General features: G+C 39.7%; 1 protein-coding gene across 1 annotated transcript in view; it reads right to left on the bottom strand.

Moving 5' to 3' along the window:
* Nucleotides 1-20,770, bottom strand: part of LOC115904344 (interleukin-18 receptor accessory protein-like) — a 30,530-nt gene continuing 9,760 nt past the window's right edge. The window contains exons 4-13 of the mRNA XM_030949680.1: nt 12,741-12,872; nt 11,458-11,725; nt 11,150-11,324; nt 9,733-9,907; nt 7,902-7,970; nt 7,623-7,743; nt 5,737-5,891; nt 4,728-4,865; nt 988-1,158; nt 1-368 (exon numbers count right to left, since the gene is read on the bottom strand). Of these exons, the coding sequence (XP_030805540.1) occupies nt 1-368; nt 988-1,158; nt 4,728-4,865; nt 5,737-5,891; nt 7,623-7,743; nt 7,902-7,970; nt 9,733-9,907; nt 11,150-11,324; nt 11,458-11,725; nt 12,741-12,872 (1,772 nt within the window). The remainder of the gene's footprint in view (nt 369-987; nt 1,159-4,727; nt 4,866-5,736; nt 5,892-7,622; nt 7,744-7,901; nt 7,971-9,732; nt 9,908-11,149; nt 11,325-11,457; nt 11,726-12,740; nt 12,873-20,770) is intronic.

Raw genomic sequence — 20,770 nt, forward strand, 5'->3', positions numbered from 1 at the left:
CTATACCAGTCTGAATAACCTTTGGGAGAAGCCCTTGAGGCTGAAATTTTCCAGCCTCTTGGTAGTTTTCATTGGCATGTGGTAATGCATGTATTTCCAGAACTTCTTGTGGGGAGCAGCAGAAATTGAAGACTTCCAGGTAATGATTGGTAAAATCCGAAGTGCTTTCTTCACTACTAAAGGCAAAGTCTCTGGCTCCTGGAAATCCTGGAACTTTATTAATACCAGTTTGATCCCTTTATCTTCCAGTGCACAGTTCACTGCTGCCTGCAGTTCAAAGATGCTTGGTCCACTGACATAGGCTGGGCTCAAAACAATTATTACCCGTCTGCTGTGTTTAATAGCAGTTACAACTTCATCTGTGTAGGCTGGAGAGGAAATGGTGAGAGTTACTGCCTTCTGCAAAGGAGTATTTATCTTATCACTTTCTTTATCAACAGCTAAAACCCAGAAATAAAGAAAGGCAAGACTAGGAATGCTGAGTAATCATACAACACCTAGAAATGAGTTTGCTATCAGAGGGTACCATGGCTGCTCTTATACAACCAAAGAACACAACTTTCTGCTCAGGACATGAAGGGCACAGCTGAGACCTCAGCACATTTCAACAGGGTCTCAAGGGACACTTCGACTTGCCTTCATCTCTCCCACAGGGCTTTCTAATTACTGAGGTAGCACTGGCTAAAGTTGCTCAGAAAGTAACTACTGGAATATTTGAAGTCTTTCCAGGGAAAGGAGTCTGATTGCAAAGAAATTCTTGCACAAGAAGCTTTGTCTCAGCCTAGTAGCTCACAGTGACCTGACTCCAAAGTGTGTGTGCATCAGGCTCAGGGACCAGACACAAAGATCAAAACATTATGAGATTTGAACATAAATTCCACTACCTAATTATACAATGAGCTGCTCTGGTGCACAAAGGGAATTTTTTAAAAGTGAAACACAATTTTATAAAAACTGAAGATTTTGTACCATGCCCAGGGAACTTACCTCCTCCTGGAAGAATATCTCTTTCAAGAATACATAACTTGTATCCATATTTATTTTCTAGCATATCTGGAAGAAGCTCCAGGGCAAATTTTTCCTCGCTAATTAAAGCAGAGTCACTTTCAGAAGAGTTTAGTTTTGCATAGGATACAAACGCATCAAATTCCTTACCATCTGAAATAAATAAATAAATAATGAATAAATTACTATATACATTAACAAGTCTGGCTAAAGCATTCAGCTTCTTTCTTAATGCACTGTTTCCATTTATATCTGCTTAAGTAGGCACAACACAAACCTAAAATTATGATCTGTTCACAAATTACAGCTATCCAGTCACCAAAAACAACCTTGCTGTCTCACTGTCTTGCAAATTTGGAGACATATGCTACCAAAGCAAACAAGCAAGCTAGAGATGTTTAGTGCAAGGTAGTTGAGATATTTGGTCCTTTCCAGGCAGAAACCATGTGGTAGGGAATGAGTCCCAATCTTTTCTCTCATTTGCCTGAATACTGATTAAAAAACTTGTCAATGGCCAATCTTATTTTAAAATATAATAATGCTTAAAGGAACAATGTTCTTGAATATTAGTTGCTTGCAAAAGATACGCTGTTTTCATACACTGTTATGTTTGTAAGCATAGAGACTTGTGTCTCTCTGTTAAGGAGCAAAGCCTAAGTCTGATCAAAATATCAGCTCAGACACCAAGTATTGACCAGTTATTGAACTTAAGTCTCCTTGAAAGAACGTTTGTACAGTGCAGATGAAACATAGATAAAGAATTTTTTTTAGCTTTGATCACCCTGGTACCAATGTCCTGAGTTAGGTGCATTCTTAACTACAAGGCAAAAGCAAATTATATCTGCTGAATAATCTTTGAACTACACTTGGGGGAGAAGAAACATAAAATAAAATAATTTCTGGTGGAAGCAAAAGTCACAGTGGACCCAGTCTAGTTTCCCTGTTACTTGAGGCCATTTAAGTTATCCTAAGACTGCCAGATTTGACAGGGGAAGTATTGGAGACTCAGACATTTTGGAATGGCCGGACTTCGTCAGGCAGCCCAAATCCCATTCAGGCACCTATGTTCAATTAGCTGAATTGTGTCATATGACAATATAATGAATAGGAACCAGAAAGAAATTCCCCTGTGTAGAGGAGGGTGCTGCTGCAGGGTGAGCTGAGAGGCTCTCTGGATTCCGCAATACTGACTGCACCTTCACCTTCACGGCTTGGGAGCTGAGACACCCACATCCAGCACAGACACCTGAGTGCTGAGTGTCATGACCCACGTGCCTTGGTGTAAACTTCCCTATTTCTATCCTTAGATGTGAGATTAGGACCACAGACACAAGCTAGCGTCACCCAGTTCCTACAGGATCTCGAAGAGCCTGTATGTAAAGCAAATTCAGAAAACTAACATGGATGAGCTGGGGCTGAACACTTAAATTCAGAACCAGCACATAGCAGAAGGTATGTCATGAAAAGAAAACAGAGGTGTGCAGACTTAATCTGGAGGCCAAGAATGTTATCAGACAACAAATGTTACATCTCTGCTCTTCCCCTCTGCTCCTAGACACACTTTCAATCCCATCCTTCTACTGGTGATAATTCTTGTGATAAGCTCTTGTGATAATAGGGGAGGATTATTCACTTTGCTGGCTACACACTGTCTTTTACTGTGTTATTTTCCTGCCAAGCTGAGTCAATTTAGGCCCACAAGACTGAATCAACAGCAGTAGGCACACAGGACTTATGTGGAAATTAAAGGTGGGCCAGAGGTTCACTAGATTGGTTTAGCTGAACTTCAATTCATTTATATCCTAAATTGAAGCTCCCTTGAAAACAGATTTTAAACAACATTAAATTGCACTACAAGCCAGATATTCCTCATTTCACCCACAGAGGTCACTGCAATCTTATTAGACCACAACCACTAACAAAAACATGCCTTTATAACATTACTATTACAATAGCAAGTTCAAAATAAATACAAAATAAGCACCACTAGGCCATTTTTTCACATAATTGTACAGGAAAATTACAAGCTGAGGAACTTTTGGTGCTGTATTTAAGATGCTAAAAGTGTAGGAAATGAAGAATCCCTCACTTAAGCACAGTGATAGCATACGTGTTCTATAAATGTTAGTATCAAATCTCCTGCATTATTTCTTTCTACATGTGGAAGAAGGCAGGAGTTTTGACATATATCTGAATTGGCTAAGGAGGCCAATGAACCCCAGAGGGGTTGTGGATTCTCTCTCCCCAAGGTCCTGCACAACATACATTGTCTCTGCTTTGAGCAGGTGCCCAGGGTACCTTCCAAGCTTGTAGGATCCTTCAATTTTCTGATTCTGGGCTGAGAAGGACATGAGAGTAGAAATTGTAGAAAGGAAGAAACAGCAAAATCAAGTCATAACTGCTGCTTTGCTGCTTTATGAGCAAGTCCTTTCAGACCTCAGGTGACTTGATATGCATCCACGAAATGAGAAGGACATAGTCCTGCAGGTGAGAACACATTTCCCTCGGACAGAAAACTCTGTGTGTGTGCGCGGTTGGTCTGCACACCCCCTGTATCCCCATGCTGCAAATGGAGCTGTGTGCATGAGGTACCTGAGAAGCAGGGGACAGGCAGGGGACAGGAGCTGTCATGGTGAAACCCAAAGGTGTCTTCAGCTTAGTGCACTGGCCTTGGCAGGTCTGTGTCTGTCCTGCTGACATGCAGGGTGTGCTCTAAAGGGACTTTCCACAGGTCCTTAAATCACTTTGTCACCAGGTAGTGGGGAAATTTTGAGTGATTTCCCAAACTGCTTTTGCCAAATGCTTTAGTGCTTGTAAAAATATTTTCCAGAAGAGCAGCAAATTTTCCAATTGTGCATGTACTTAAAGGTATCTAGATACAGTTGTTTCACACTCATGTATAAGATGCTTGTACAAACACAAAAACAGACTCAGGCACCCCTATCTCAAAGTGCATCAAGATGCAAGAATTTTTAGAAAAAATTTCTCAGGCACAAACTATCAGAATTCTTTCAACATATTTAAGAAAATCATATCTTAAGTTCTTTGAAGTAGTCATAGTGATTCCTGATACATTTTTACTCTGTCTACTATTTCAGGGGCCTGTTTTAGCTGAGGTGGTGGGGCAATGCTACTACAGAGACTTGAAAAATCAAAAGCTAATCGCTCACATCCAAATGTCAAGTGGTTTCCAAAGATTTTAGAAAGGAAATACGAATACTTCCCAAGCATTAATTTGTCAGCTGGTGCCCTTCATCATCTTATTTCTCTCTTTTGTTTATTCTTATGAGAAACTTTTTGGCTTCAAGTGATTCAATAGACCCTGGAGTCCTTCACCTTGTTATGCAAGATCATTTAATTCTTGTCCAAAGGTTTTGTTGAACTTTTTCAGAGAATGATTCTGAAATGTTGGAGATGCTAAGTTATTCCCTGAATATGGACTGCCAAAATTCAGCTTCCTACTCTAATCTTCTATGGGTAAATGAGGGTAAAAGTCTAACTGAAATTTCTGTTGGTGTCACATATTTCTTTCACACTATATGACTTTTTTTCCATCTACATTCACCGAGCATCTTGCAAGCATTAGTAGACTTTTTATTGGCTCAAAGAGAACAGGGTCATTAAAAGAACATAATTAAATGAGTAATTCATATCAGATTATCCCACGTGGCAAAAGGCAGTAGAAAATCTGGAGCAAATTGGTATTAGACAAGGTTTCTTACCTTCTGTACTTTTGTTATGGACCAGATAACTTCGATACATCAGCACTATTTCAATCCAGTGCTGGTAAATAAAGACAGTGCACAAAACAAAGGCAAATAGAGTCGATATGGCGCTGCATAGTACATATAAGAACAACACTGCAGAAAGAAAAGAGTTTATCATAACTTGAGTTTCCAAAATAATATTGACACTTAGATAAAAAATCAGTCCAGAAGTGGGGACAAACCATCTTACAAAATATTTTTTCTTATCCCTCTGATAAAGCTTAGGGAAGTCAAGATTCCATGTAGCCACAAACCTTAACATAGAATTTCAGTCTACCATCAGTGACCTTTTTTGCATGACATCTCTTTGGTGATATGAAAAGCCAATCTATGACAGAGTGCGCAGAGGAAATAGTCTGTGGTACACTCAGCAATGCTGAAAATAGTCATCACCTGAGATGGAAAAGCTAGATCAGAACAGACACAGCTGCACCCAGTGCCCTTCTCACAGCTTCCTGTAGCACTCCAGTGATGAACCTCCACTGTGAACTATGGTTTAACACTTCAATTTCCACACTGATTCAGGTTTGAGACTTGAAAGGCTGCCACAATCATAACAGTTATGGTAACTTCTCAGAAATATGCACGCTAATGACTGGGAAAATAAACAGAAATATCCCATGAAAAGCAGGGAATACTGTTGCTTTCAGTAGCCTCTCTGCTTCAGTTTGGTAGATTGCCTATTAATGCTCAGATATTACACTCTCCTCTTCTTCCTTCCAGTTACTCTCTAACTTCCACTTGGCTCACCTGCCTGGAGTAATTCCCCATATAGTCCTGTTCTTCTGAGTAATCCTCAAAATACTTGGCTTTCAAGACATCTGACAAATCAGATTTTCCCACTCAGATTCAAGAAACTTCTGCTGCTGGCTAAAAGCTAGTGTCAATGGGGAATTAATTAGTAGCAGTAGAGTAAATCAAAATGTGTCTTCAGGGGTAAATAGCCACCGACTGATAGCTTTACCTCTCTTCTTTCTTTTCAGCTGGATCACAGCAGTGGCATTCCCCACTGAATTCTGAGCAAAGCATGTGAAATTGCTTCTGAGGTCATTTTCAGTAACTTCTTTCAAAGTTGCAATGTGAAGAAGTGTGTGCCCCTTCAAACCTTTTGGATAGACACTAGAGAGAAAAAAATGTGTATTTAAATGATACCTTTGCTGTTCATTCACACAATTTCCCAGTGTCTTACACACAAAAACAGAGGAGCTTGCAACTTGTTCATCTTGAACTTTTAATAGAAATGGAATATTCTGGTTTGGAACCTTCACTTGGTCTATACATTGTAAGAAAAAATAACTAACATTGTAAGAAAACACTTTGATAAACCTGAAGACCGAAAGTTTATTCTTAATTCATCTACTCAGCAAAATATTTACCACTTGCCTAGTTTTCAATATATAGTCCCCTTTACTTCTATAAGATTACTTGTGGTTTTCTAAGATGTAAAATATTCACCTGGCAGAAATGCAAAGAAATGAAACTTCAAAAAGAGAGAACTAGCTGGGCAAAAGAATGAGCAGCTCAGCCTCTTGCACAGGGGTAAAAAGCCCAAAGACAGGATAGGCAAACAGAAATAAGGGACAGAAGTATAGGAAATGAATTAGTAACTGAGGAATCCCTTCAGGGCTGAGTGAAGGATATGGGAAACAGATCTGTATCTGCAATCACTCCAGAATATCCAGGGTTTCTGAGTTTCAGCATTCCCCTTTGAAAGCCACAAGTATAAGCATCTCTGGGTCATCCCAAAAGTCATCTCACATCATGCCACTGCAAAATGACAGTGTCCCATGGCTCTAGCTCTCTACCTCTGCTACCTCAAGATATGTAGGAGTGAGCATAGGCAAGGATTTAACCAAAGTCTGTTGGGGATGTTTCATTTGTTTGTTTTAAAAAATAAACAGAAACTCTACCCATGAAAACAGCTAAAAACTTTTCAACAAGAATATTCCAAATCTAAACATTCTAAAGTTAGGAAAATTTCCAGTCTATCTTGTGAGTATGTGTGATATCATAATTTTTTTTTTTTCCCATATGACCCCTATTATGAACTTGGTTTTAGCAGTGACAGCAGGGCTTTTGCTTCCCCCAGTGTACAGAAAGTTTACCCATAAGTTGACTCAGGGCTGTCTGGCAAAAAACAGACTGCCTGCATTGTCTCTACTCTGTTGCTTGCCCAAGTTGAACACTGTGTAAGTGAATAAAAACAGGAAGGAAAGGGAAGAGTAATCACTACAGGGGCTGTCCCCAGGTCATGGGAAACCTTTCCCCTACATGTTTCTTCTCTGCAGCTTCTGGTTAATTCTCACCAGGGAGGAGTCCCAAAATTCAGTGTCCTGAAATTCAGTGCCGCAAGCCCTCAGACCTGCTCTGTAACACCCCAATGTCTGAGACACAAACTCCCTTCCATGTCCACAGGACTGTTTTGCTGATCTGATTCATTCTCCACTCAGAGGCAGCTTCCAAAGGCAGATTGTGTGAATTGCTAGCAAGGCACGACAGAGAATGTGTTTTCAAGAACACTTGAAAACAAGAACACTAGAAAACGACTGATGCAGGGACAGGCAACCAGGAGCCCTTCATGTTGAAGCTGTCTGTGACCTAAAGTTTTAAGAGCTAAGATTATGCAGAGTTTGAGTTCTTGATTTTATGGCCATCAGTTTGTACTTCTGTATGTGAAGGTCACATGCCTGTCACTTGCTTGTGGACATATGCATTACTAGGTGAAAGAAAAGACCCTTCTTAAGTTTTTCAATAAAATGTATTCAGTAAAGCTGTTACAGAAGGACTTTTACAGCTGCTTGTGGTGGTAGTAACCAGAATATTGGAAGGGATGGGGTAGGAGGTTCTCACATTGTTTCCTGATTCAATTTCTCATTTACATTCTCTTCGTTGTTTCGTTTCCATGTTACCCTCATTGGAGAAACAGTTTCAAATCCAAACTGTACGCGACATTCCAACTCAAGTGGCTTGCCTGGAACAAATGAACACAGAATACAAATGCCTGCAGAATATTATTCTCTTAAGTAGCCTAGAAAGCAAAGCTGATTTGCTTTATCAAGATCTGTCCTTATTTATCAATACCTCATTTAAATATTTTCATTTGCTTCTAGAGGAGGAATTGAAACTTACCAACTTCTACTTCAAGGATCACAACACCATTGGGATACAAAAGGTTTGGTGGATGAATAGTGTTTTTTGCTGCAATTAACAAGAATATCATTAAGTATAAAGTTATTGTCAGTGCAGAAAACCAAAGAAAATAACCTAAAATTTAATTTTTCAATATTTAGGGGGAATTTAGACACCTAAGTCCAAGAGAAGAACAACAAAACTTGTGTAGCTACTCAAACATCTGCCATCTCTTTTATTTTGAGGCATTGTCCTCTTACATGAGCTGAGAAGCTCAGTAACTAGTCTGCACTTTAAATTATTTAGGATTAAAACATTAGGAACCCCTCTTGCAAAACCCCCTGAAGAGTGCAATCCTCATACCAGTTCTCTGCCAAATCTTTTTTCATGGCCAGTAAGCACAAACAGAGCACATGCACACCCCATTCACAAGCACAGACACTTGTACCAAAATAGCCATGTTGTTTTCAAAACTCAGGCTGCCAAAGGGCACAGATAATGACACCCACGGATTGTACAATAAAACCCACTGCTCTGATATTCTAGGAAAGTCCCATACTGCAGGAAATAGTGCCACACATAACACCTTTTTGTTCTGGGTGGGGGTTTTTTGTTTGTTTTGGTTTTTGGGGGTTTTTTGGTTTGGTTTTGGGTTTTTTTGGTTTTTTTTTTAACCGGGTCACAGCAGAGAAATATAGCACAGAATCACAGAACAAGCTGAGTTGGAAGGGACCCACAGGATCGATTTCAGCACCCAGCCCTGCACAGAACCATCCCCAAGAGTCACACCCTGTGCCTGAGAGTGTTGCTCAAACACTCCTTGAACTCTGTCAGGCTTGGTGCTGTGACCACTTTCCTGGGGAGCCTGTTCCAGTGCCCAACCACTCTCTGGGTAAAAAACCTTTTCCTAATACCCGACCTAAACCTCCTCTGACACAACTTCAGGCCATTCCCTCGGGTCCTGTCACTGGTCACAGAGAAGAGATCAGTGCCTGCCCCTTCTTTTCCCCCCACATGGAAGACTTCCAATGCAAGAGGGTGTCCCCCCAGTCTGCAAGGTTCTAGGGTAAGATGCATATGGTGCCTTTTAAGTGTTTTTCTGACTGCTCTACAAAGTGAGGGAAAAAGAACTGAGAAGGACAATGTGTGAGCTCAAATACAGTCAGATCAGAATAAAAGCAGAACTAGTCCAAGCCTACCTGAAGAATCATGTGGGAATAAAGCCAGAAGGAAGAGTGAAAGAGCAAGAGGTATTTTAAGCCACCGCACAGAGATCTCACAGGTTGGTAAGACATGGTTTCCTGTTCTGATGGGATGGATACGTTTTTCCCTTGAAGTCTTAGAAACAAATGCTTAAAATACCTGGGGGAAAAAGGATCACCTATTTCAGAAAAGTGCTATCCTCATTAGACCATGAAATGTCAAAGTAGTGTTTCTTCACTAGACCATAGAACCAGGTTGCTTCACTTGACATATTTATTTTGCTCCCTAAATTCTGTTCTCCCTTTCACAGAGTAGCCTGCCTTCCACCAGGATGCTGAGGAATAGTCCTGTGCTGTTTTCATACAGAAACAGCTGTACTGCATCCATACAGTTCAGGATATAGAATAGATTTATACTCTCCTACAGGATCTACTTCTATTACTATTGGATGTTCTAGTTGGTGTCCCAGGATGTCCTCAGAATACTTGGAAGAGGGTTTGAATGATCCTGTAGCTAATTCAGTTTATGGGTTTTCAGAACAAGAGCCCGAACAAAAGACAGAAATAAACATAATAAAGAAACCATGCTTTACTTCAGATATTTTATTCTGGGTTTTTGTATTACTCACCAATGACTTCTACTGTTACTGCTGTCCTCACTGTCCACTTGGTAATGTTGTCAGACAGAGTGTAATCACACACATATATTCCAGCATCTTTGTCATACGTTGGATTCAAGAAGATTTCATTCTGCTTAAGCTTTAGGCTTGGTCTGCTTTTCCTGTATTTTATCTGGTGACCATCCTAATGAAAATAATACCTAAGAATTAAAGTTGGTTTTTCTTCTTGCTGTTGTTGCTGTTACTAAACTATATTTTAATATATTTGGACAGGATTTTCATGGCAGAAGGGCTGAACCAAGGTCTTTCCACTGAAGCCCAAAAAGGGATGTATTAGGAGTCATCTGAGGCCATTTTTCAGTTTTACTAAAAATATGTGAATAACCTTGATTTCTAAAAAAATATTTAAATTTTATGCATGAAAAATATGAAATCATGAAGCTGATCTAAATTAAACTCCTATTACTAAAGAGCAAAAAAAAGGATCACTTTTTTGATGGACTAGGTATTTTTTGTTTGGTAAAGAACATTATGAAAGCATTTTCAACTTATTCTATGAGAAATAAACCATGATTTTGGATGGTCTGAGGTTGAGGACACTGTCACTACTTTTAGAAATATGAAAATGGTCTATTTTTGAGAAGCACCCCTATTTTTCACCATAATATATTCATATTCCACTGAAACCAGCAAGAATTTTCCTTAAATCAAGTTCCTGAAAAAATCCACTAACACAAATTTGAAGATGCTCCCCAACTTCAGTGGGCTTCAGATCAAGGTGTAGGTAAACATCATTTAAAATTTTAAAGCAAATGGAGAATAACTTTCACTAGATCATAATTCTACTTGATAGAATAAAATAATGTAAATAATACCAGGCAGGAAAATGCACAATTGCAAATTTTAGTCATTTTCTATTGCTCATTTATATAGGTTTGGGTGCTAAATTACTATCCTTACAAATACTGAGTCAGTGGTGGTTCAGTAGAATAGTGTTTCATTTGACACAAGAGTCTTGGAAAGAGCAATTTGAAACATTATTCTTAAAATAATTTTGTGTCTAACAAAGCCAGTTTTTCCTTGATATATTGGATATTTTCAAAATTTGAAATTTCAAAACAAAACTTAAAATGTTGCATTTCAATCATGTCAGTTTTGTTAAAAACCTATTTTAATTCTCAATTACTTCTATTTCTTAGCTGAAGAGCAAGAATTTCTTGGCTTCTGTTTTGTATAATAATATTTTTGGTGGGGCAAATTTCTTCAAAACTCTTCCTTAAATACTTGATATATATATCAGTCCAAGATTCTACTTTTGGGTTAAATTTCTTGGGCATTGCCTGCCAAAGAAGGGTTCAAGAACTATGGCACATGGACATTAACTAGACCTGAAGCTCCACCTCCACTCAGTGAGACTGACTCTTACCTTGTACCATTTCACATCTGGCTTTTTTGTGTGGCTGTAACATTTTGTCCCAGGACAGGTTATTGAATTCCCACTGCCAGCAAGCAGATATAGAACATTTGAGTCATAACCTGAACATTTTGCTGCCTTCTTTGTTTGAACATCCAAAACAATTTTGAGACATGGGATTTTTCCCCTGAGTAATGTATAAAAAAGAAAACAAAAAGGAAAAGGAAAGAAAAAGTTAAACATTTAATACATAAACCAAACCAAAACAATAATTCTTCTATAGAAATAGAAACCTTTTACTCCTTTAATCCATTACTTACCATATCCTACAGATGTACACTCCAGAAGCACTCTCCCTTATTGGTTTAAACCAAAGTGCATCCCCTTGGAAAGTCAGATTTGAGCTTTCCTTGATAGCCTTCGGTGTCTCTTTATCTTTCTGGTGCCAGAACCATTTCACCTTATGTTGATTTAGAAATGAGTTGTTATAAATGTTGGTAGCATCTCTATGTGGTAAAGCACATTGTAGAACAAACTCCTCGCCATTAATTGCACGATACCATATTTGAGGTTCAACATGGGAACATCCTGAAAAGCAGGACAGTAAGATATCAGTACCATCTGAAAAAATGAAGAGTCATGGTGAAAAAATTAAAAATAAAAATTAGGAACAAAAATAGAACCTTACGTTTCTTGTGTTGAATATTTCCTTATGTGATCAGAACATGGACTAATAAAAAATAGATTTTCTTAAATATGTAATTTGCCAATGTTCTTGAAAATTTATTCCAAAGGTTTCCGAAGGTTTATCAGGCCTTTTTTCAGAAGCTTAATGTGAAGAGTTTTTGTGATGTGTAGACTTTTGCATGCATGCTAACCTGTTAAACCTCAACTGTGTAGAAAAGCAGATTCAGCTCTTCTCAATCTCCTCTAAATGGAGAAGGGGCAGACATAAGCCTGAGGAAGCAGAACCTGCCCACCACATGCCCTATTTAAGGTAAGATTGACAAACATTATTGTGTCAGTGATATCTATAAATATTTATCCTCCTATGTTTCAGTAACTGTCTCTAAAATTACACAATTTTTTTAATTCTGAAAGGTGTGGTCAGCTGTCCTAGTGCCCATCCTGCCAATCAGGGTGTTGTGGCCTTTGAAAGTGTGGCAGGATTTCACCCCAGCAGAAGGGAGGTCATGAAATCTGTTCCTCACCTGCCCACCTGAGAAATTCTTTACAGTTTCATTTTCTCTCTGTGCATTAAACTGGATCAAGCTCCTCTAGGTATGTTGTGTATGGAAGGCTTTGATAAATCACTCTCTTTCTGCTTTTGTCTTCCTTCTCCCCAGTCCCTGCCTCGCTAGACCAGATGCTGGAGACCTAAGTCACAGATGCAATTCATTTGTTTCATTTAGGCCTCAGAGACTCTCCTTTACATTTATTATTTTCACTGGGGACTTCACAAGCTTGCAGAAAGGCTATTTGTCTGACACAAGCATGTATATGTGCAGGAAAAACTCACAAAGGCAAGGAAAAGTTAAGATCTCCTTTTCTAAGTTTTCAGAAAGCACCACAAACACCAAACATCACTGGAGCAGATTCTTACCTGGCAAGTTAATCCCTCTGCCTTCTGCCCCACTGACAAATAGTGTTTGTATCCAGCACAAAGTGAGCATTGTTTTCTTTATCAATTTTGGCTGATATTTGGAGACATTTTCTTTAACAATCATCTTGCTTTCTGTAAAAGAGGAAAACAGGGGATTTTTTGGTAAATAAGAGTCCAATAAAATAGATAATAGCATATTTCATTGTGTACCTCTGTAAAACTTTGCAAACATTATTTCCTGCATATTGTGTTTTTTAAAAATGGGGTTTGCAGCACTTTTCCTGCTCACATTATGTCACAGAAATACAGGGTGGATAATACTCAAGAATATGCAACATTATCTCTAAATACACTTTGCATAGAATTGCTTACAGATGGATTTCCAAATCATACCTCCAACAATGCAGAACTCCACCTCTGGAGTGGACATGCAGATCCTTCCTCCTTTGATAGGAGCATGTTCTCTAAGATGAGAGCTAAGATACCAAATATCATCAGCCTTCAGCTAATGATGCCTATCAGCAACAGACTGAGACAGCAGAAATGGCACCAAAAGTCCATGGAGCGCTGTTGTAGCTTGAAGGTCAACAGGCCCAGATTGGACTCCTTTATGATTAAACCAAATCTGAAGATGTGCTGCAGCTGCAAATGGGATTGAGTCATGTGACTGGAGACCTATGCAGAAGTAAAGCCCTCAAAGCATGTCCTGTATGGACACGTGTCCCAAGAGATGTGCTCCTAGTGGGCTTTGTTACCAGCCAAAATGGGCATACTTAAGATGCCTACTAGGGCCAGCAGAGCAACCTAAAACGCTTCTCCTCCTCCATGGTGTGCCTGGGTCTGCAGCTTCAGGCCTCACTTCTGCACTACAATGCTGTGCTGCACTGCTTGAACAGCTGTGGCAGGGCTGAGAAGGGTAACACCCACACCAGCATAAGGGACCAGCTCTGCGGGATGCCCTCTGGAACTGGAAACACCCAGGGCATTTGGAGCAGGCCCACAAAGCACTCAGATGCATCCAGACACCTATAGGACAGTACCCTGTACAAGGTGAAACCCCAAACCATATTGTTATGTTTTCACTCTTCTATTAAGTCTGATCTGCATCCCATAGCCTTCTCAGCCACACTGAATATGCCCAGTGTGCATATTCCACGGCCATGGCTTAACCTGGGTGTTCAGTAAGGGCATACCCAACACCTATGACTGACATGTCTGCAGCATTTGCTCCAGGTGTAAAGGGACAGTACCTGGTTCAGGAGCAAAGCACTTTGCTGCTGTTCAATTTGTACAGCTCTGCGTTGTGCAACAGAGTCCTCAAGGGGTTTTTTCCTTTCCTTTGGCCATAGAGTGACTCTACATTTGCAGTGCTGTCAGACAGGCCCTGAGTCAGCCCAGGGGAAAAGCAGAGAGGCTGGGGAAAGGCTAGTCCCTTGTCTGTTGGCAGCTCATGCAAATCAGACACTACTCATACTGGTTAGCATCAGCAGAGCCTCCAGTGCATACTGAGCTACAGAGAGAGCTGATGAGAACTCCCACACTGCACTTTTCCAGGCAGCTGTTTTGTGCTGAGGGGAGAACTTTTAGTCACCATTCTCTTCAGAATGTCTCTATTCCTTTCAAGTGAATGATCTATTTTTATGCTCAGAGACCACAGGAAGTAAGTTAACTCATTCGTCCGACCTCATCCTGGTGCTTTGTTACAGGTTGGCCGCTAACTGTCATCACCCCACATATTTTTTAAAATCATCCTGAAACTCCAAGTCTCTATGTATGCCTTAATAAAGTGAGTTTGCTACCAGCACTGGAAAAAGCCCTCCATAAGTTTATCCAACATTTTTATCTGCTGCAAAAAGATCAATGAATCCTGACTCTCAAATCTGGGTTTATGAAACCTCTGAAGACCTTGCTCAGGGCATTCACTGAGGCTGCATCTCTAGCCATGTTAACTCTGTATAAAACCAAGAGTGGTTTTGAGTTATGTCATCCAACAGCCCACATGGCAAGGTATGCTGGTGCCAGTAGCAATCAAGATCCAAGGGCCTTTTGTGTGGTTCAGTGCTTTAGCAGGTGAGCAGATGTTGCTGTTGTCAAAAGCAGAGGAGCAAGCACTGATCTCTTCATTCTCATGACCAATGACATGACTCGAGACAGAATGAAGCTGTGTCAGGGGAAATTCAGGTTGGATATCAGAAAATTGTTCTTTACCCAGGGGGTGGTTGGGCACTGGAACAGGTTCCCCATGAAACTGGTCACAGCCCCAAGCCTGACGGTGTTCAAGAAGTGTTCAGACAACACTCTCAGGCACATGGTGTGATTCTTGGGATCTCCTGTGTAGGGCCAGGAGTTGGACTTGATGATCCTTATGGGTCCCTTGCAACTCAGCTTATTCTATGATTTTATTATCTGTTTCTCTATCCTCTGCACTCCACTTGACCCCAGGCAAATGATCCAATCTCTCCCCTGTGACAGTTTTGGTCCCTCCTGGTGACTCATTAAGCCACCTGTGACTCTGTTAAGCCACCAGAATCTATTTGAAGAGTGCTTGACCTGGCACAGGATAAGCAGTGGCAGTGTTTACTACCCAGCTTCCCATTTGTGCGTAACTGGGGACACACAGGCCACATGGAGTGAAACTACATGAAGTGACTGTTCACAAAGCATTTAATAATGCTGATGTGATGTATAATCTCTTTGTTCTGCAATTTGCTGCCATACTAATGATGCCTTCTTTAAGCTCCAAAAGGTCACCACAAATGGGAAAGAAGTACCAAAGGGAAGGTTGGCTAATGAATGGTACAGCTTTGGTTAGCAATCTTTTCAATTTTTCTGTTGTCTTAAGTTAGGCATGGGAAAATACACCACTGCCGTTTGGGGGATTTTTCAGTTTTGGTTTTGGTTTGGTTTTTTTTTGCTAACTGATAACATTTTTATTAGAGAATCTTGTAATCTTTGCATTTTTATAGTGTTTAAAAAGTATGATAGAATGTGAAATTAATAATTGTCATCTTGCAAGTGTGTTTGACAGGAAGAGGGAAAGTCACAGCAGAAGCAGACAGCAATCACCATTCAGGTGCATTTGCACTTTAGGCGCACTCAGGTGATTCGGTGACTCGGTCTACTCAAGGACTCATTTCTCTTTATCAGCATCTACGAGAGAAAGAAAGGACTCTGCTCCAGACAACTTGTTATCAAAAGTCTCTCCGCCTTCTCCTGCCATGTACACATCCATATTATCATATCCTTTGTCTAGGGATTTAGGGTGCCACTTAATTGGAAAGTATTGTATGTGCAAAGGAAATCAATGTGATCTTCACATAATTTCTTGTGTTAAAAATTGCCAGTGAAAAATAGGAATTGTATTATATTGCCTATGTTTCAACTCCTAAAAGACCGTTAGAAGAAAAGAGTAAATTTCTATTTCATAGAGTTTTCACAGTATTACAGAATAAGCTGAGTTGGAAGGGACCTATAAGAATCATCAAGTCCAACTCCCAGCCCTTTTTAACTCTGTCAGGCTTGGTGCTGTGCCCAGCACCCTCTGGGGTGAAGAACCTTTTTTTAAGATCCAGCCCAAACTTCCCCTGACACAACTTCAGGCCATTCCCCCGGGTCCTGTCACTGGTCACCACAGTGAAGAGACCAGTAATACACTAATATGAGGTCTCCTTTCACCCTCTTCTTCTTCAGCTTTTTACATAAAATATAAGCAAAAAAAAACCCAAAATCAGTTTCTTGAGAGCTGTGCCAAGTTTCACAATGTCTCTAGAGTCTAGTAAAGAGTGTCATACCACAATCCTACCATCATACAATTCTGATTCTGATGAAAATCACTTCACCATCAAAACTACCAATCCTCATGTCTTGTATTCAACTTATATCAGTGGAAGGGCAAACATAATCTGATTCTAGGACTAAGATTAGTAATAGCCACACAGGAGATGAAGAAAGCTTATCTTGTCTACAAAATGGAAAAGATATTTATTGAAGATAATTACTAAGACACCACTCTTTGCCTGACCAAGCAGTTAAAGCCAATTTACATTAAACTGCACATTCAAAGGCAATAAAATGAACTCACCTTCAAGAAGAGAGGGTAGGGAGGGCTAAAATCTGAAGCTAAGATATATAATTAAAAAAAAAAATCTCAAGATCTTACTTGCACATCCTACCCAACATGATAAGAATTGTGGTTAGCTCTAGCTGTGCACTGTGTTGAGTCTGTTTCCTTTACAGGAATTTCCTCTACCTCACAGTCATCATCCCTTCCTTTCTTAGTTTAGTTGCATTATGTTGAAAATGTCTGGGTCATTTTCTTGTAAAAAAGAACAGGTGAAACACCTCCTAGTAAGAGATCAAAGATTTTTGGGTTCTAAAATCTTCTATTTGCATTGTGTGCAAAATTGTGTTGGATTTTTTTAGTTTGCTTCATTTAAGAAGGGTAATGTTTCCTTTTTTTTCTTCTTCCATATGCTGCTTTTAGACAGTTCACAAAAATCTGTAATACCTGAGATCTACAAGATTATTCCAATATACAATAATATTCACAGTAAGAATCGAGTTCTCCTTACCATTAATGTCCCCAGCTACCTTCCCCACCCACTGTAAGTGGGAGTTGTTACCTCCCATCTGTGTCCTCCTAGTTCAGCCTCACTAGTCAGCCAAACACAGCCTTGGCAGAGAGGGAAGAGAAGCCCTGCTGAATCTGTGCCATCTATGACTTGTGTCCCTTGCACCTGCTAGGAAGGCAGAGCACTTCAGCATACACAGTCCCACACATTCCTGCCCCTCTTTCAGGCTTCCTGCCAGCATGTAAAACCCATAAAAGACTGACTGCACAGTGACCCAAACTACACAAAAGCATGTGAGAGCACTTTGCCATCAATTCAGATCCCAATGATCCCTATTGAAATAGGGGATAGGTAAATATTTGTCCATCAGTTTACAACAGACTTATTTCAAGAATAGTAGGACTTGTTTTTCTTTTCTTGTGTGAAGTTCTCTATCTATACTGCACATTAGGTCAATCACTCTATTTTCACAAGAAGGTTAGAAAGGCTGTTTTTCTCAAAGTGGGGATTTCAATGTTGCCTCTGTTTATGCACACATTCCTTTATGCAATGACCAATATTAATGCTTGATTCTGTTGGGTTCTGAGCATTTTTACCTCTCTGCTTATTCCAGACCTGAGCCCACTGATGATCAACCTTGGTAATTGTCTCCTAAACTATAGTCAATGTTTGCTCCATTGCAAAATACATGTTTGATTTACAAATTAAAAAAGGCTCCAATTTATCTCTGGAAATTTCAGTATAAAGAATTAAGCTTTTGAGGGTGTCCTGTCTGACTGAAAAAAAGCACTTCTGTTCCCTCTTCACTTAAAGGAATTACAGAGTATAACACAGCTGAAGTCAATGCCCTTCTTCTTTCAAACTCAGATTATCAGAAAAAAATGGTTCTTTCACAGACATGCAACTTAAAGACGTAAAATATACTTAATTCACTTTAAGTATAAATTGTTGTAGTGTCCAAGTGTTAAGGATTACCACAATCAAAAAATTAAACATAACAGTCCAACCGTTATATCAGAAATACATTTTAGAAATACAACAGAAGCACCAGTCACACAGAGTTTTGAAAGCCACACTACCAGAAGTCTGAGTGGTATGTCATGCTGGTTACCACACCGGATGAAAATCTTACACATAGTAGCAAATATTTGGCTAAGCCTCTTCTCCAATTCACCCTTTTGTCTTCTGTAAAAATAATATAGACACTACAAAAGCAGCCTCACACACTTGCACTTCCAAGGTTCACATTTATCTTTGACTGCAAGGCAAGGTGCATAAAGAAGAGGGTAAAGGACCACTCCAGAATATCCTCCCCACCCTCTCCTCCCTTTTACTCGCTTACCCTCCCACTCTGCTAAAAATTAGCATATTTTATTCTATATCTCCAGAAAATTTTACCTCCCCACCCCTGTGGAAATTCAAGTTTGGGGGCTTTACCTTACCTTGTCCATCTCACTTCTGCTCGAGTGGGGAAAACCTACCATCTCAGTGTGTATGCAGTGTAGTCTTATAGTGCTGAGAAGATTAGGGGTTTTTTACTACTCTGGCACTATTCTGGCTTGACACATTTACACATCACCTCCTCCTCTGCCCAGCTATGGTTAGCACCTAGTGGGTAAGAAATTTTCCACTCCAATGATCTTCTACAATGAGTCAGTGGTGCTGGTTCTGCTGCTGCAGGAGGTGTCTGAACAATGTCCAAACATGAACCTCTGTCCATTATGTACTAGTTTATGCCCCTTGTGAAATTATATACAGTCACAGGTGGTTTCTGGAACTTGTGGGTGATTGTGAAATAAAGAAAGGCGGTGTTACTTACCATCAATTTGCTGCACTACAGTGAATTCTGCCTTGGGCATCAGGGACTAATGTCTAGAGCCACAGAGGTACTATGAATATACTAATAACTGAATAACCACATGCCAGCCAACAGAGAAAGAGCAAAGCAAATTCTCACCATGCAAGCCTTTCAAAAGTTTTAACTCTCACAAATCTTAGCAGTTAATTAGAAAAGATTGTCTAGCACCTCAAATTCCATGACAATTTCTGCTTGCCTTCCGTGATAGCCCAGCCTGCTTACTGCAAGCCAAGAAACATAAACCTGACAGAGGTGACCACTGCCAAATTTTTGGTTTTCTTTCAGAAACTTACTGTACTCCATCTTAAAAGTAGATCAGAGTAGTTTCTCCTTTACTCTCACAGGAGACCTTATTCTTATAATGGCTTTAATGCCCATTATATATTCATTCAAGGACACATCGTTGTATGCATATTATTCCTTAGCTTGAACAGCTCTTCTTTCTAGTGCTTTTCTTTCCCTGTATACATTTGATAACAGCGCTCCTACTCCTTTCCCTGGTCATTTTACCAACCTAGGCAATTAAACTCTTCTAGGATCCCTCTTCATGGCTCCCCTGCTGACCCTCAATGGCTCTTCTTCACAGGTCTCAAGCAATAGAGCAAAAGAGCAAAATTGCTCAAGCAAAATTTCTTCACTGGAAGCAATTAATTGGTATTTGTCTTTCCTTCATCATGCTGGAAGCTGGAGACACTCCTGAGATTGTCACAAGTTTTCATTTCCAGTGTATGAGTTCCTTCCTTGTAGATGAATTTTTGTTGCTAGTCCATAAAGGCAATATCGTCCTTCTGTATTACATTAATAAATATTCTTCATGTATGGCTTATCAACCCAATATGCACAAATATAGGTGTTGCTATCACAGCTGAGAGCTAAATATTTACTTTCAAGGCTTCTGAAATAGGAGGTCTATAATGAGGTCTTGTAATGAAGTCCTCAAGAGATCTTTTTGCTAGTGATTTTCAGATAATTCCTAGTATGTACTGCCTCCTCTTCAAGACTAGACACAGTTACTTCTGAATTTCCCCAACTGTTTCTAAAAAGTCGGATTTGTATAGCATTCCAAGTATCTTTGGAACCTCTTATGGAACAGAATTCCTTCACCATAGTCAAAACCCCTAAAACAGTGACAATTTTCCTGCAATGAATAGACAACAATTTTGTAAACTTATAGTAGAATGAGGTCTCCAGCACACCACTGAAATTGGCTTAGTTATGGTAGTGGTTGAAAGCAATACAGCAATAATCCATGAATCTATTTTATTGTCTTTAAGAAATACCTAAAGGCATCAATGTACTGAACTCTATTATTTTTGTATTTGATAGGTTACAAGCAAAAAATATATTACACTGGACTGGCTTTCTGAATTACACACTATTTCTCACCCATAGAAGCCAGATGGGAGATCAAACAATAAGAGACAAAACCCTGTAATGACTTCTTTATATATTTAGCTGACAAAACAAACAAAAAAAATACTATTGTGGCCTAATTGCAGCTGCTTTTGCTGAAATTCAGAAAATTTGGACTGCTGAACCACAGGAAGCAGTAAGTTGTGGATACTGCAGAAAGCTTGGTAACTGCTGCTTTACCCAGACAT

This window comes from Camarhynchus parvulus, chromosome 1 (genome assembly GCF_901933205.1).
Source record: "Camarhynchus parvulus chromosome 1, STF_HiC, whole genome shotgun sequence".
Taxonomy (NCBI): domain Eukaryota; kingdom Metazoa; phylum Chordata; class Aves; order Passeriformes; family Thraupidae; genus Camarhynchus; species Camarhynchus parvulus.